Source organism: Danio rerio, chromosome 23 (genome assembly GCF_052040795.2).
Source record: "Danio rerio strain M-AB ecotype USA chromosome 23, GRCz13ab, whole genome shotgun sequence".
NCBI classification, from domain to species: domain Eukaryota; kingdom Metazoa; phylum Chordata; class Actinopteri; order Cypriniformes; family Danionidae; genus Danio; species Danio rerio.
Window position 1 is genome coordinate 36,572,129 of NC_141043.1, and position 16,517 is coordinate 36,588,645.

Genomic DNA, 16,517 nt, shown 5'->3' on the forward strand with positions numbered 1-16,517 from the left:
TACAAACAGTCACCATCATCAAGATTTTTGTGTGTATAATAAAAATGACATCAAAATAGTCCAGCAATACGGTAACCTAAAAAAGCTCTTATAATCTGGGTGTAATTAGTTACAAGTAACTAAATTAATTATCATTCATTAATTCTTTCATTTTCATTCAGCTTAGTCCCTGATTTGTCAGGGGTTGCCACAGTGGAATTAACTGCTAACTTATCCAGCATATGTATTAAGCAGATGATAACCTTCCTGCTGCAACTCAGTACTGGGAAATAAATTACTTATGTGCTGAAAAATTAAATTAAGAGATTACTTTTAATTTTTAGGTAATGTAATTACAGTCACTTTTAACATACTCTCCTTAAATACTGAACAGAAATTCAACAATTTAGTATAAATCAGAAGTAGATTGTTTTTTTATAGTTATACAAATATATTTTGTAGAATAATTCTATTCTATTTAATTCTATTAAGGTTTTCTTTATCAAGATTGCACTTTTAAGAAACAATAAATGAATAAATTTGTTCAATATATGATAAATTAAGAACGGCAAATAAAAAACTATTAAAATAAAATGTTAATAAAACAAAGACCCATATTTGGGACTAATTTAAATAACTAAAAGTTTAATTTACATTGACTTTGAATTGTACAGATCTATAGGATTTTGTGTACTCGGGTATTTAAGTAATTAAATTAAGACAGGGTAAAAAGAACATTTCTTTAAAGACTTTAATTTTAATTTTATATTAATATTTATATTTTTTAATTATGTAATTAGTAATTCCTAACTTTCTTAAGTAACCTCAATCCTTTAATTTACGTTCATAACGCTCACCTTCATCATCATCACCGGTAAACTCGCCCACAGCCACTGAATAACCTGTTCAACATGAAAAAATGTGGTCAGTGACAACAGAGAAAAGTTCCTGTGATAAGAAAATAATATACATTTTATGACTGCACATACCCATGTAGGTGTCATCAAATCTGATCTCTTTTCTCTGTTTGGTCTGGATCTGGCCACCCACTGAGGTCAAGAAGTATCCTGGGTAATAGGCTTTGACAATTTCTTGTTTGAACGCAGTGATTACTTGGCCTAGAGATGGTAGGAAAATATTGATCTTTAATTGCGTTTACATTGAGCTGAAGGTCACAGTCAATGCAAATAATGAATGTGCACGTCTATAAGAACTGATGGAAAACTGGTCCAATTATGAAACTCATACACATCTACCATTCAATATTTCATGGTCAATATTTTGAAGTCTCACATGCTCTAAATTAGGAATATTTAACCCTTGTATATTTTTCAAATGTACTACAATTCTGTTATGTTGGTTGATGTTTTTTGGCCCCATTGACATCAATTATAACCACATTTGTTGATTGCAAAGCCATGACAGCATATAATCCTGCATTCTTGATTGTTGGTGCTTTTTCCTGTTGGGAAGAGGTAAAATGTGTAAGTTTTGCCATTTATCATCAGTTGGCACCATAAACCCTCTAAAAGGCCTGTGTAGAAATGTTACAGGTTTTTATATGAAGTTCTATGAAGTATGACAGCAAATTATAGTGTAGGTGCATAAATACACTTACTATGTTTACTGTTCTGAGAGCTGAGCTGCTTATTTTGATTTTCTCAGGCATATCAAGGCAAGTGCGCAATGGTCACTCACACACACTATACTCCATATAACTTCATAGAAAAGCCAGAAACAAAGCTTTTTTGCACTGCAGCTGATGATCAACAACAAAAAAAACTTGACAAACTTGACCTTTTCCAAACAGGGAAACCAGCAACAACCAAAAATGTATGATTATATGATGTCTTGGCTTGTCTTGGTGGTACCTTGTCAAAAGGTACACATTTGTACTTGAAGGGTCCATATTCCTACCTCAAATGTATATATTATTACCTACAAATTTTAAGAAAAACACTTTTGTACCTTTTAGGTACTAATATGTACCATTGAGGTATTAATATGGAGCTTTTAGATACAAATTTGTACCTTTTGAAAAGGGACCACCCCAGTCACAGCTCACGTGCCTTTGTTTTTGAGAGTAAAGGACCAGCTACTGCGAAGGCATGGTCACCTCTGCATTTCAGCCTCAACTTAGGGATGCATAATAGTCTCTGGTTAAATGACTGAAGAGACAGACCAGGCTAATGTTTAATCAACATGTCTGACAGATAAGAAGGTGTCAGGCCATTTAGAGATTTAAAAAAAGGAGAAGTGTTTTAAAAGTGACTCGATAGTGCACAGGCAACCAGTGCAAAGAGTGTAAAACTGGTGTAATGTGGTCATGTTTCTTGGTACAGTTGAAGTCAGAATTATTAACCCCTCTTTGAATTTTTTTTAAATATTTTCTAAATGATGTTTAACAGAGCAAGGAAATTTTCACAGTATGTCTAAAAATATTATTTTCTTCCGGGGTAAGTCTTATTTGTTTTATTTCAGCTAGAATAAAAGCAGTTTTTAATTTTTTTAAAAACATTTTAAGGTCATAATTATTGTCCCCTTCAAGCTATTTTTTTTATCGATAGCCTATAAAACAAACTATTATTTTCAGAAATGTGTTGAAAAAAGTCTTCTTTCTGTTAAACAGAAATTGGGGGAAAAAATAAACAGGAGGGCTAATATTTCAAGGGGGCTAATAATTCTGACTTCAACTTTATCTGTTAAAAACCTTGCAGTAGCATTTTGAAGTAATTGTAAACAGAATAAGGTTTTCGGACTAATCCCAAACTATAGTGAGTGAGTTATTGCGAATCGTCCAATCTAACGGTGATAAAACCATGGATTTTTTTTTCACAGTTTTTTCAATGGGGCAAAAACAGTCACAAACGTAATAAAATGTTAGTAAATTTGAGTGCATTGTTGAGTTTTTGAAAACTCAAAAAAAAGCATTTTCTCAAAATATGGATCAAAATAAGATTAGTCACGAAAGATTTGTCACCAAAATTTGAGACTCAAAATCATCCCAGAGTGGATGAAAACTTCTCTAACAGCATACAAGGGTCAAAATAACCCTTTGTTATTTTAATAAATAAAGTAGAGTTTCTACCAGATACGTTTATGTCCTTTCCTAAATTGTATATTTAATATAACTGCATTTATATGAAATTGAAAGTTTTGTAGTATTATAAATTGTTCATTTTAATTACCTAAATGCTTTTGCTGAATGAAGTTATAGATTTCATGTATAATCTTCTTACCACATTTCATGTAAAATGTTTATGTACACATATATACACAGTAGAAAGCCAAACCTTGCCAGAAGTAACTGCCAGGTCCTCCCAGCACCACCTTTCCTTCCTGTAAAAGCAATAGTTTTTAGGTGAGACCAGAAATATACAGCAGATCAGCATTGTATTTACGATCTATTCATTTCCAAAAGCTTCTCACCTGAGTAAAATCAGCACTGAATCCACCTTGACAGTAGCCTTGCCCTTTCCTTCCACGAAATTCTGCAACAGAAAATACTGTTACTTTAAGCTTAATTTCTTATTTATTTAAAGCCTATTCTGTGCACCAAGGCTGCATTTATTTCAATAAAAATACAGTAAAATTGTGAAATAATTTATAAAGATTTTTTAGGATTCTTTGACTAAAAATAGCATTTATTTAAACTAAAAAAAAATTTACATTATACATTTGTTTTACTCTTAAACAGTTTAATGTGTTCTTAATGAACAAAAATAGTACAAAAAAAATAATGGCACTGTACCAGTTTATTATTAAAAATAAATATGTAATCATATTTTAATGATTTCTAAATGAATGAGTGAAAAGTTTAGGATTATTCTAATTTCTTGATTTTTGTATTTTTTAAAGCCTGTGCTGCACACCAAGATCAAAAATACAGTAAACAGTATTTACAGTGAAATTATTAATAATAAGATAATTTTATTTTTTTTTACGATTCTTTAATTAAAAAGAAAATAACAGCATTTATTTGAAATTAAAAAAATTTTGCACTATAAATTTTAAAAAATTAAAACTGAATAAGAATACACTTGAATGGTATTATATCACAGTTTATTATAATAAATAAATATTTCATCATAGGATCCTGACACTGAAGTAATGATGATAAAAATTTTGCTTTAAATCAAAGGAATAAAACAAACAAACCAAATTCAATAAGAAAATAATAACAAAAAAATAATAATAATAAGTAAAGAAAGCAATAATATATAACTATTTAATGAATATATATGTTACCGTTTTATTATAATCTTGATAAAATAAATGCAGCCTTTGTGGGCAGAAAAAGCTTTTTTTTTAACTTTAGAAACTTTTTTTAATTGTACATATTTCACATCTTGATCAATAGTGTACACTTAAAATAAAATACAATTAAATAAACTTTTGTTAATAAAATAAAAGATTGCTAATAAGACAAGATAAATATATTCTTCATAAAAACATAATAAAATTTAATTAAAATTAAATTAAATATAAATTACAATTAAATAAAAATAGATTAAAATTAAATAAAATAAAACAAAACAAAAATAAATATTGTTAATAAAATAAAAGTTTGTAATAAAATAAAACAAATATATTGTTAATAAAAACATAATAAAATAAATTAAATTTAAAATGTATTACAATTTTAAAAAAATAAATGAATTAAAAATAAATAACGTAAAATAAAATTAAATATTGTTAATAAAATAAGATTGGTAATAAAATGAAACAAATATATTGTTAATAAAAACATATTAAATTAAAATATGATTAAATATAAATTAAAATTTATTTTTTTTATAAAATTAAACAAAACAAAACTTATTGTATTATATTGTAAAATATTGTTAATAAAATAAAAGATTGTTAATAAAATAAAATAAAAATATTGTTAATAAAAAATGTAATTACAATTTAGTTAAAAATAAATTCAAATTAAATAAAGTAAAACAAACAAAACAAAATTAAATATTAATAATTAAAATGAAATTGTTAATAAAATAAAATAAATACATTGGTAATAAAGACATAATAAAATAAAATTACATCAAATTACATTTAAATAAAATAAAATGAAAAATAAATTAAAATTAAATTAAAAGTAAAACAAACAAACCAAAATTAAATATTGTTAATAAAATAAATTAAATATACTGTTAATAAAAAATAATAAAATAAAATACAATTTAATAACATTTAATTTAATAAAATTCACCAAGTGATTTCAAGCTCACCTGTGCGGCACGGAGCATATTCCACAAACTTGGTGAAGTTTTTGACAGACATAAAACAAGAGCCAGTCGTATCAGCATGAGGAGTGTCCTCCTTGGTTCTCCACGAGTAAAGAGGAGCACAAGCCTATGAAAAGAATCATGCATGAGGTTAAAGTTCACCTCCTCTAAGAGAGGTCAGCGCTACATCTGGAGTAAAGAAAGCATGACGATAAATCCAGGTCACAGCTTGATCATCCATAAAGTAAAGCACCTGGGCTTTGATGTAATAGATCCAGCATTATCCACAGAGAGTTCATATTCAGAAAGACAATAAAGGAATTATGACTTATGAATAGAGCTGGATTTGATCATATTGCTCATAATCTGAGACTTACACAGACAATTTAAGAGCATAAAATTAGATTTGAGTCACAAAGGCATAGACTGTGCTGAGTCACAAATGCTGTTCAACTTATTTTAAACATATTTTTGCACAAGAAAGATCTTACCAGCACACTGTCTTGATGCACTCGTACTGTTGCTCCAAACCACTGATGGGATTTGAACTCTCCTTGATGGTCTGTGTCATTCACGGACATGTTAAGATCTCCTATAGCCAGAAAAAAATATATAAATATACATGTTGATGACTATTTTATCACCAATCTGACCAATATATTTATCAGCCAATCAGAATTAAGGAATATGTTCACCGTTTATGTAGTTTAGGCTTATGGTTAGGCTTATGTAAATTCATATGAATGCTATCCAACTATTATTCCCCTCTGATTTTGGGAATAATTGGGAATAATTTATAATTTATGGTTGGGTTTAGGGAATAGGTATGGATTACATTTTCAAACAAAAATGATGTTCCAGGATCAATACAGATGTTAATTCAGGATCGCATCGTACTTGGCAAAATCATGATGAGCTATCAACACTAGAAGAAACGGTTATAGTAACAGAACAAAACAAAAACAAAACAAAAAATAATACACATAATATATAACACTACTCTAAAATATAATAATTATACATAAAAATAAACAAAATAAACAAAAAAATAAACAAAATAAAATAACAAAAAAACAGCATGAAACTAAACAAAAAAACTGCAAAAGCTAACATAAAATAAAAATAGATAAAATAAAAAACAAAATAAACAATAAATAAAATAATAAACAAAATAAAAAACAAAAACAAATCACCACAAAACTGAACAAAAAACAACAACAAAAAATTAGAATAAAATAAAATAATTATACATAAAAATAAACAAAACAATAAATAAGATAGCATGAATACATATATAAAAAAATAAGCAAAATAAAATACTAGACTAAAATAAAGTAATTTTACATAAAAAATAAACCAAATGAAATAAAACAATAAACTAAATAAAATAAACAAAAAACAGCAAAAAACTAAACAAAAACAACAAAAATAAATAAAGTTAAACAAAATAAACAAAACAAAATCAACAAAAGACTAAAATAAAATAAAATAATTATATATATAATAAACAAAACTAAACAAATTAACATAAAATGCTAAATAAAGAAAACCAGTGCAAAACTATAACCAAACAAAAAACATAAAATAAACAAAACAAAAACAACAAAACACTAAAATAAAATAATTATACATATAATAGACAAAACAAAACAAAATAATAAACAAAATTAAATAACCAAAAATAACAAAACACAACAAAACTAAACAAAAACAACAAGACTAATATAAAATAATTTAAAAAGTAAACAACAAAACAAAATAAAATAAATAATAAATAAAATAAAAAACTAAAAACTCAACAAATAAAAAATAAATTAAAATAAAATAAAACTAAAGCAAAGCAAAGCAAAGCAAAAAAAAAAAAAAAAAACAATTACTAAATAAATTAAAGAACCAACACAAAACTAAATTACTAAATTAAAATACCACAAACTGTGATGAATAAACATATTGCTTTAGAATTTCTTTAGTCAGTTCAATGCAATACATCATTGCATCAAACCTTTTCCATTTAAGTTGTGTTGGAGGCGAAAACTACGAAGTATAAATGTCAGCATATCAAAAGTCAATCAAACCACAATAGATAAAATCAGTCCAGATCAATGATATTTCCCCAAAAAAATTTTAGTGCACTTAGAAATTTCTTATTACAAAACAGGAAGAAAAGAACAGACTGCACAACACAAGATCAGGTGTCCACTGAGGTTAAAGGTCAATTCATGAAGTGCCCACATAAGAAAGGGAAAAGACAGATGGTCACATACGGCCTGAAACAAGATTCATAATCAAAACAAAGGTGACATTTCCTGACCAATGAGAAAAGTCGAAACTTAACAATAAGACCACCAGACCAAGACCATCAGAGCTCATGTACATCTGCCAGAACAAACTGAATCACTTAAAAGCCTCCAAAAACCTTTAACACATACAAGACGCATGCGTTACCAATAAATATTTAGGACCACACAACTCGCAGCGGAGTAAATCCTTTAACACGCGGCAAGCCGTTGATTATCTCGCTTATTCCATGGTCATTTGCCAAGGTAGGTGTAAGTTTAGATTAGTTTTGCTTTTTGCAACGCAATATTTATCCAAATTTTTGTCAGTTTTTAAATGTTAGATTTTGTAGTCCCTCCACTGAATCAGCTGTGACAGGCTGACAGACAGGGAGACAGAGAGAGATAATGTGCGTGCTGTTTATTCCTGCTAATATTAAGATGCGATTTCATCAATCTAATCAAAGGTGGACAAATAAGACATTCCTAGTCACACCTGAAGTGTGCTTTCAGTCACACGTTTCTATTGTCTACTTTACCTGTTCTCTGATGAGGGAGGACCTGTATGTATACTGGCTTTTTCTTAACATTACCTTTAATTCTGGGAAAACTGGGCTACCTATAGCAGAATTTACATTTCATAATCAACAAACAAATCTTATTAAAGTATCATATTATTTAAATACGCTTTAGGAATATGTTACGCATTGGCCAATGAAATTAAAGATAATTTATTTCCTATCAACTTTAAGCCCTCACACTTTAATTTTAGCATGCTGTTTTTTTAAAAAAAAATACCTTTAGCAAATATTTTTGAACATCTAAAGTACATAAATTATGTTATTATGCCTCGTTTGAATCAAAGTATTAGACAAACTAGACAAACTGATCACATGGAATTGATCTAACAAAAAGACTGTGATGGCTGCTTTAAGTAGAATAACTTCACAATTATTAAAACACTTTACTTTATACAAGACTATACATATGAAATAAAACATTCACAAAGCTATATCTCATGAAACGCCAGTTTAAAGGCACATAAGATGCATTAAAAAGAAAGCAGCCAAAGACCATTTCAGAAATCTTTGCTGTAAAATATGTAGGTAAATTTAGCAAAAGAAAAAAAATATAACAGCACAGGTAGGAGAACATTCTGCTTTATTTATCGCCTTTAAAACAAAAGCAATCAGCCAGACATGCAGGAAGGTGTAATATTACATTAATTACAGTCAAATTAATTCTAAGACTCTGCAATCTGCCAAAAAATACACCCGAGAACGAATAATAGGTTAAAAAGTCCAAAGACTGACCGTCAGATACACAAAAGATTAATTATGTCACGTTTTAACAACAGAGATGCAAGAGAGAGGCATTCGTGGAGTTGCTGCTGAACGCCTGGAGTTTACAACATTTTTAAGCACGTGCCATCCATATACATAAACTGCCGATTTGACTTTATAATAACTATATTCTCGCTTGAAAAACTCTTAAAACTTGATTTTGTGGCATACTATAGGAGTATTTTCCCAATTTTGCGGCTTCCTGTCCACCATTAACAGTCCTCGTCAGTTTCCTGTTCAGCACATGCGAGTAGCTATGGTAATTAGAAATGTTTGGGCGAGGCACATTTATTTCGAACTGTGATCAAAACTGACTGGAACTACCTGTGCGTTTCAATGAAAACAATGCACATCCTCCGGCCAATCAAAATCAAGAATTTCAACAGACCATGGAATAAGCCTGTGATGAAAAATACAGGAAGATTGTAATGGATGGATTTTTCAGTGGTCTTCATTGTAACAACTCAAGCTTATGAAAGGTTACAGGTTTCCAGCTTTCTTCAAAATATCTACTATTTTGTTGAAAAAGGTTTGGAACACGTGAAAGGAGAATAAATTATGACAGAATTTTCAGTTTGGGGGAACTGTACCATAACTGTCAACAATACTATTAAACAATATGATCCTATTTATGGTCAGTTAAGCATAGATGTCAAAAACATGGATAGTCTTGTGGTAACTGGGTTCACCTGCAAAATATGTAGAGTAGATGCAAGGAAAAATGATGAGAGATTATTCAAATTCAATTACCATGCTTGCTGAAACCGAACAGGCAGTACTGCAGACACAACACCAACGAGCTGTGGTTTTGTGTTGTGTCTAGAAATGGGACGGTATAAGACTTTGATGGTATGATAACCTTGGATAAAAATATCACGGTTTCACGGTATTATGATTACGGCTCTAACATATATTCTTTCTTAATGTCTGGGTTAAAAATAAAAATAAAAAATCCCTTTTAAACACAACATATTTAATTTTATACAGTTCAAATATTTTGGAAGAGTAAACATGTCAGGTTAAATTAATTATGGACTTCTGCTGTCTTCATTTGTTTCAAAAACAATTGTTTGCGATTTAAAATGACATCTATAGATATATTTCCTGCTGAAGAGACTGTTGTCCTAAAAAACAGAACAAAAAACATAACGGTTTTATGGAAAATTTTGACGGTTTTAAAATCTTTACTTTTCTAGACCACAGTATTCCTTGAAAACTGTTATCATACCATGCCTAGTTGTATCTACCAGTTTGTTGTGTCTGTGGTTGTTGGTGTTGTGTTTGTGTGTTGTGTCTGTTTTGAGACTGTTTCGTCTGTATCCGTCACTGTTGTGTTTGTTGTACTGTCTGTGGTTGTTTTTACGTTGTGTCTTTGTTTGTGTCTGTTTGTCTGTGTCTATTGGTGTTGTGTCTGGGGTTCTCGGTGTTGTGCCAGTGTATGTTTCTGTTTGTCAGTGTCTGGGTACTGGGTATGTCTGTGTGTTGTGTCTGTGTGCCCTCATGTCTGTAATACTCTGTGTTTGTTGGTGTTTTGTCTGTATGTGTGTGTGTGTGTTTATGTTGTGTCTGTGGTTGTCAGTGTTTTGTCTGTGTCTGTGTGCTGTGTCCGTGGTAGTGTCTGTTGTTGTTACTGTTGTGTCTGTTTGTCTGTTGGCATTGTGTTTGTTACTGTGTCTGTGAATGTTTCTGTTTGCCTGTGTCTGTCAGTGTTGTGTCTGTATGTCTGTGGTTGTCGATGTTTTATCTGTGGTTGGTGTGTGTCATTTTCCAGATTGTCCTTAAAATGCACCATATAAGCACAACTAAAGCCTGGTTTATACTTCTGCGTCAAGTGACCGGCGCAACTCACGGCGCAGGCAACGCGCGTGGCTGTGCATTTATACTTCTGCGCGCTGTCTCCGTTGGTCTGCATTAACACTTCCGAAACGCTAGTGGGCAGTGAGGTGTAAATGTTCCTCTGTGTCGAGTTTCTTCATTTCTGTTTTGCTTTTCCTGAACACTTCCTGGATGTACAAGTGACTCAAACTCGCTCATTTTGAGGCAGGAACCTGCGGACGTGCAACAACTTTAACCATGAGGTAAACACAGAGCAAAACTTTCCATCTGGAGCTCCTTCACGGGACTCCACACTTGTAAACAATCGCTCGCGCCATTCACGCGGCTCTCTGTCCCGCCCAGACTCGTCGGCGCTAGCAAGCCGACCAATCACAGAGCTTGCGCTACGCGTTGTTGCGACGTGTAGTTACAATTTTTGAGAGGTGCACGTCAGTGACGGCGATGGCCACGGCGAAGGGCTATGCGTCAGCGCCGTAGCCTACGCCGGTGTTTGACGCAGAAGTATAAATCAGCCTTAAGAAGACGCAGTAACAAAAATGAATTGCTCACAAGAACTGCACCAGTTGCCATGTGAAAGCCTCCAAAGCACACAGTCCCCGACTGCCAAGCTCAACTCTGCCACAGACATTTCTCCAGTTGCAGCATAATTACAAGCATGATGCAACGAGGGGAAGGGGAACGAGACGCTGAGGAAGAGGAGAAATGAGTGAAAGGTACAACTGGCGGCAGCACAACTCTCAGCCGGCTCTGAAGAGGGCCTAGTCTCATTCGCAGAGATGAAACGGTGCCACAGAGTCTCATCCAAACCAAACAGGAGCTCAAGTTATGTGGGTTAATATTACGAAAGCTGTCAAGAAACGTCTGGATCACACTGCGGCCCCAAATCAACAGATGAAGAAGAATAGGAAATTTGTTTTGTATGAAGGAAACCTAAAGTCTGTAATGAAATTAGCCAGGCCCTTATTTTCCCAATTAAGAACCATCAATCAGTTCTGTCAATATTAAAATATAATACAATGCTAATGTTTATTCAATAATAAAATATTTAAAGTTACCAAAGTTAACATTAGGGATATCCAGATCCGATCACATAATTGAAATCGGGCCCGATTACGCGGTTTCAGATTCGATTGGATACGAATGTTACCTCTAGATCAGGACGTTTTTCCCGGGAGTGTCCCATATCCTGTTTTGTCATTTCTCTCGGAAAACTCCCAGGAGTCCACCCCCTTACCCCGGTTGATCGCAGACTCTGATTCTTCGCTCTTCTTTATTCTTTTTTGTATGAATTATAGACGTATCGGATCGGCTTTCGGTATCAGCAGATCCTAATAATCAAATGACCTGGACTCGAGGACAAAAATTCCCTAGTTAACATGTCATATTTGAAAGAAGTATTAATTTGTAGAAGTATTAAGAGACATACATAAATTAATAAATAAAAACTTGTTTTTAAACAATTAATAAATCACAAATATATTTAAAGTATATAAGTTATTACTAACTACTGGGATATTTTTTCATATATTAACGTAATATAAAATAATAATAATAGTAATAATAATAATAATAATAATGTTTTAATTAAAATAATAATCATAATATCAATATTATTATTATCATCATCATAATTGTTGTTATTATTGTTATTAATATTATCATCATTATTATCATCATCATCATCATCATCATTATTATTATTATTATTATTATTATTATTAGGTATAGCTGCTGTCTCAGTTTCTCTGTTTCACTTCTCACTGCTGCAACCAATCCTGTCACTGCTTCATCCTGATTGGTTACTGCCTGCAACTCGCATTAAGTTTCAACCAATCCACCTCACCTTTAAAACATCTTCAGTCCAGCAGTTTGTGCTCTTTGTTAGTATTTTCTATAGTTTTGATATCCCAGTTTGTTAATATTGTTTATCCTTATTTAACTGACACTTTGTTGTTGTTTGAATTTTGTTGCCGTCTGTTCTTACCCTTGTGTTACCATTCCTTCCCTACCCTAATGTTTAAATCACTTAAATCAATTTGGAGTTTTGGTTGGAAAAGTGTGCATAACTGACATTAAATGTATAATATTTTATGAGAGTCATTAGGCTATAAGTCTGTTTTTACTTTTTTTAAACACGCACTGATCGATACTAATGTTTGCTTACTATGAAAACTACTTAAAATAAAGGAAAACTAATTAATTAAATTGGTAACATTTAACTAGATTTATTTATTTATTAGCAATAGATAAGAATAAGCAACAAACACAGTACGTAATTATGTTTTTTTTTTTTACAGAAATATTAGTTATATTATAATAGTTCATGTTGGCTCAGCTCACTAAAAAGTTGCAGCCTATATATTATAAAAATAAAAAGAAATGTTGTTTTTTTACATAACACTTTTGTTATTTTTGCTCAATAATTATTCTAAAATAAACAGAATGACCCTAAATTACCCAAATACATTATCATTGCAAAACATAATTTTTGATATTATGGTAAAAGTATGACCCAAAAGTTGCTTCATTTGATTTGCCCAATTGTTAAGACTGTCTATAAAGCCTCATTATGATGAGTGAGAAAACAGTGCCAGGATCCCTCGTCCAAGCAAAACAGGAGCTCGAGCTATCTGTCAGATACACTCCTACAAATACAAACACACTCTCTCCTTTCTCTCAGCCTTTTAGTTCACAGCACCCTTCACCTTCCTCTTCCCTTTCTCAAAGTCTGTCATCCCTTTCTAGGAATTCCACTTCATTATTTTCATTGTTTATGTCACCAGCTCCCACTCATTCTTTCACTATCTTGTATGTTTTTTTTTATCTCCTCTACTTGTCATCCATATTCCATTCCATGCCTCTGTTTAAATGGATAGATGGTTCATCCAATAATGTTCATTTACTCTTCCAAAATGTAAGTGACTTTTTTATTTGGTAGAATATAAAGATTTTTTAGGTGAAACTGTGATCCTTGATTCATAAAATGTCGCAGATTGAAAGTCAAGAGAGTAAATGAATACCCGTGATGGACTGAGCTCTCATAAAGAGAAACAATTGGTACTGCAGCTGTTATTTAGTGTTAAATTATTATAGTTGGACAAGGTCGCTTAGGTAAATTGGTAACACTTTACTTGAAGGGATGTTGATAAGACTGTCATGAAACCTTTATAATCATAATTTTGTTATGAATTTTTTTTATCACTTTTTTCAGACGAACAAACTGCTAAAAGAATAAAATTAAAGATGTCATTAATATTTAATGACATTTTAATTACAAATTTACCTCGTACCACTATAGTGGAGGTAGAAAATAATAATAATTAATGATGCTGTTATAAAACCCATGACATATTTACAATGGCTTAATGTCAATCATGTTTATGACAGATTTAGGACAAGTTTTGTTGTCTTGGTAATGTTAAGTTGTCATGACAAAAACAGGTTGTGTTTGTATATGTCAAGCATATACATTGTATATGTCAAGCAGTCATAACAAACAATCTTTCCATTTGAAATGACATAACTTAGCAAATGACACTTAATAACAAATCTCATAAACATGCATAAAATTTCATTCACATTCATAACCCTCGATTATAAAGGGTCTTATGAACGCTCCCTTCAAGTAAAGTGCTTTAGGTAAAGTAGTTATATATTGTATTTAATATAGTTTTTATATTGATATATACTTAATTTTTAATATATATTATTCAACTGAAGGATGTTTTTGAAGGATTGGTACCCAAATGATCCTCAATGCTATGCATTTATTTTTAAAAATCCTTGTTTCATAACAATAATGACTGCTTTAAATACATAACTCAATGTATATGTGTCTATGCAAAGTAGTGAATCATTTATTTGAATCAGAAATGAACCTGTTACTCTTTGTTGGATGAGGTTGTTGATGAAAGGTAATTATTCCATGGTCTATTGAAATTTTTAACTCTGATTGGCTGGTAGGTGTGCAATAAAAAAAAAATTCACAGTAAAGTCTAGATTGGACACAGCGGATAAGCACATCAATATAGCATCATTTTGTGACACTGCAAAGTAATTAATATTTGGGGTCGACACAGTGGTTTGAACCACCAACTTATCCAGCATATGTTTTACGCAGCGGATGCCATCATCTAATGTTTAATTTCCAAATTCAACATAGTATTTTTACACTGTGTAAGAGTTATGATAAATGATTAAATCAAAATATTAAACAATACATTTAAAATATAAAAATTGTATAGATTTTTACTAACCCCTAGGAATGTATTTAATAAACTAACACACTGTATTATTATTCTGTATGGGTAGCATCACTTTAATTACAATTATTTATGTCTGTCTTAAAGCAGGAAGATCTAATTTGTCATAACTGATGAAAATACAATCAAAAATAGCACTGCAACGAGCAATATTAGTTGCAACTAGTTGTAATATTAGTTGTAGCAATAATTAGCTTGCAAATGGCTATAGAATAAGTGAGATAAACGATTTTAAATCTATTGATGCACAACAATCAGTTAATCATACTTTACTAATGCTATAAATATTGTTTAGTTTCTTGTCTTTTCCTTTAAAAGACTTCAATGTTTCAACAGGAGCAACAAATATTCATCACTTTCATTTTTGTTTTACTCTCAAAATACTAGAAGCTGCTGACTCGCATTTATATAATCGAGGACCACAGTTTCAACTAAAAATCTTCTTTAATGTTCTACTGAAAACGCAGGCCACCTTAACATATATGACCTACTGGTGAGCAAACTAACAGCTAATTTTTCATTTTTGAGAGAACGATCTCTTTAACACAGACATGCATGTTTCCTTTCCCCCCAGACGTCTTTTGTTTCCTTCTCTCAAGGATGTTTGGTGCCCCAGTAGGAAAGCTGTGGGGATTAGAGCCCTCTAATAACATTAGAGGATATATGCCTTATGGTCACCTCCAGGGTGATGGTTTTCTCTTTCTTCTCCTCGCTGTCTTTCCCTCGCTCTCTGCCAAAGTAAAGAGGCCTAAAGAATCACGCAAGAAAACCAGCAGCCCTGAAACTGAAGTGAAAACAGCGAATAAAACACTGTATATATGGAAGATGCCGGTTAGCGTAAAATGTGGTCAGATCGGACAGTGTGTGGGATGAGAATCACTCAATGTCGATGGATGTGGGCCGGTAAAAACCAACAATTATCTCACTTTCCACATCACGGGTGAAGCGTCGAGCTGGGAAGATAAAGCTTGACTGGGAACGTGGGGAAAATGGTGTTGTTTGGCTACAGTTAGGAGAGAGCTACCCAGAACTGCATGAGATTTGTTTGTGTCAGAAAAACGGCCATGATAATTTAGGACTCTGATGCAAGATAATGTCGACTTACCACAGTTGGAGATTAGATCGGTGCATTTATTCACACACTATTACACATATAAAATAAATGCCAAGCAGTAATCTGATTGGAAGGCTTAATGTTACTTTTAAGCAGTTTTATTGCTGTTAAACAAACAAACATTGAAAACTTAATTGAAATGTGCAACATTAGGGCTGTCATTCTTCTTTTCTACAGAGAGAAAGATTTTTAATGATTTTATAAAATAAATGGGAAGTGAATATAGAAGGGGTGATGTTAATTTTCAGCCAAAATTGATTTTAATGATATACAGGTCACACTTTACAATAAGGTTTCATTAGTTAATGTATTTACTAACATGGACTAATTATGAACAATGAACAGCTTTTATAAATCATAGTTCAACATTTACTAATGCATTATTAACATCCAAATTTATGCTTGTTAACATTAGTTAATGCACCGTGAGTCAACATGAACTAACATTGAACAACTGTATTTTCATTAACTATTGTTAG

General features: G+C 31.4%; 1 protein-coding gene across 3 annotated transcripts in view; it reads right to left on the bottom strand.

Moving 5' to 3' along the window:
- Positions 1-16,517, bottom strand: part of itga5 (integrin, alpha 5 (fibronectin receptor, alpha polypeptide)) — a 112,015-nt gene that overhangs the window by 52,720 nt on the left and 42,778 nt on the right. For all 3 annotated transcript variants that reach the window (XR_015522715.1, XR_015522716.1, NM_001004288.2), the window contains exons 3-8: positions 5,699-5,799; positions 5,211-5,334; positions 3,409-3,470; positions 3,273-3,318; positions 969-1,097; positions 837-881 (exon numbers count right to left, since the gene is read on the bottom strand). Coding sequence is in view for 1 of the 3 variants with exons in the window: in NM_001004288.2 (NP_001004288.2) it covers positions 837-881; positions 969-1,097; positions 3,273-3,318; positions 3,409-3,470; positions 5,211-5,334; positions 5,699-5,799 (507 nt within the window). In the remaining 2 variants the exon portion in view is untranslated. The remainder of the gene's footprint in view (positions 1-836; positions 882-968; positions 1,098-3,272; positions 3,319-3,408; positions 3,471-5,210; positions 5,335-5,698; positions 5,800-16,517) is intronic.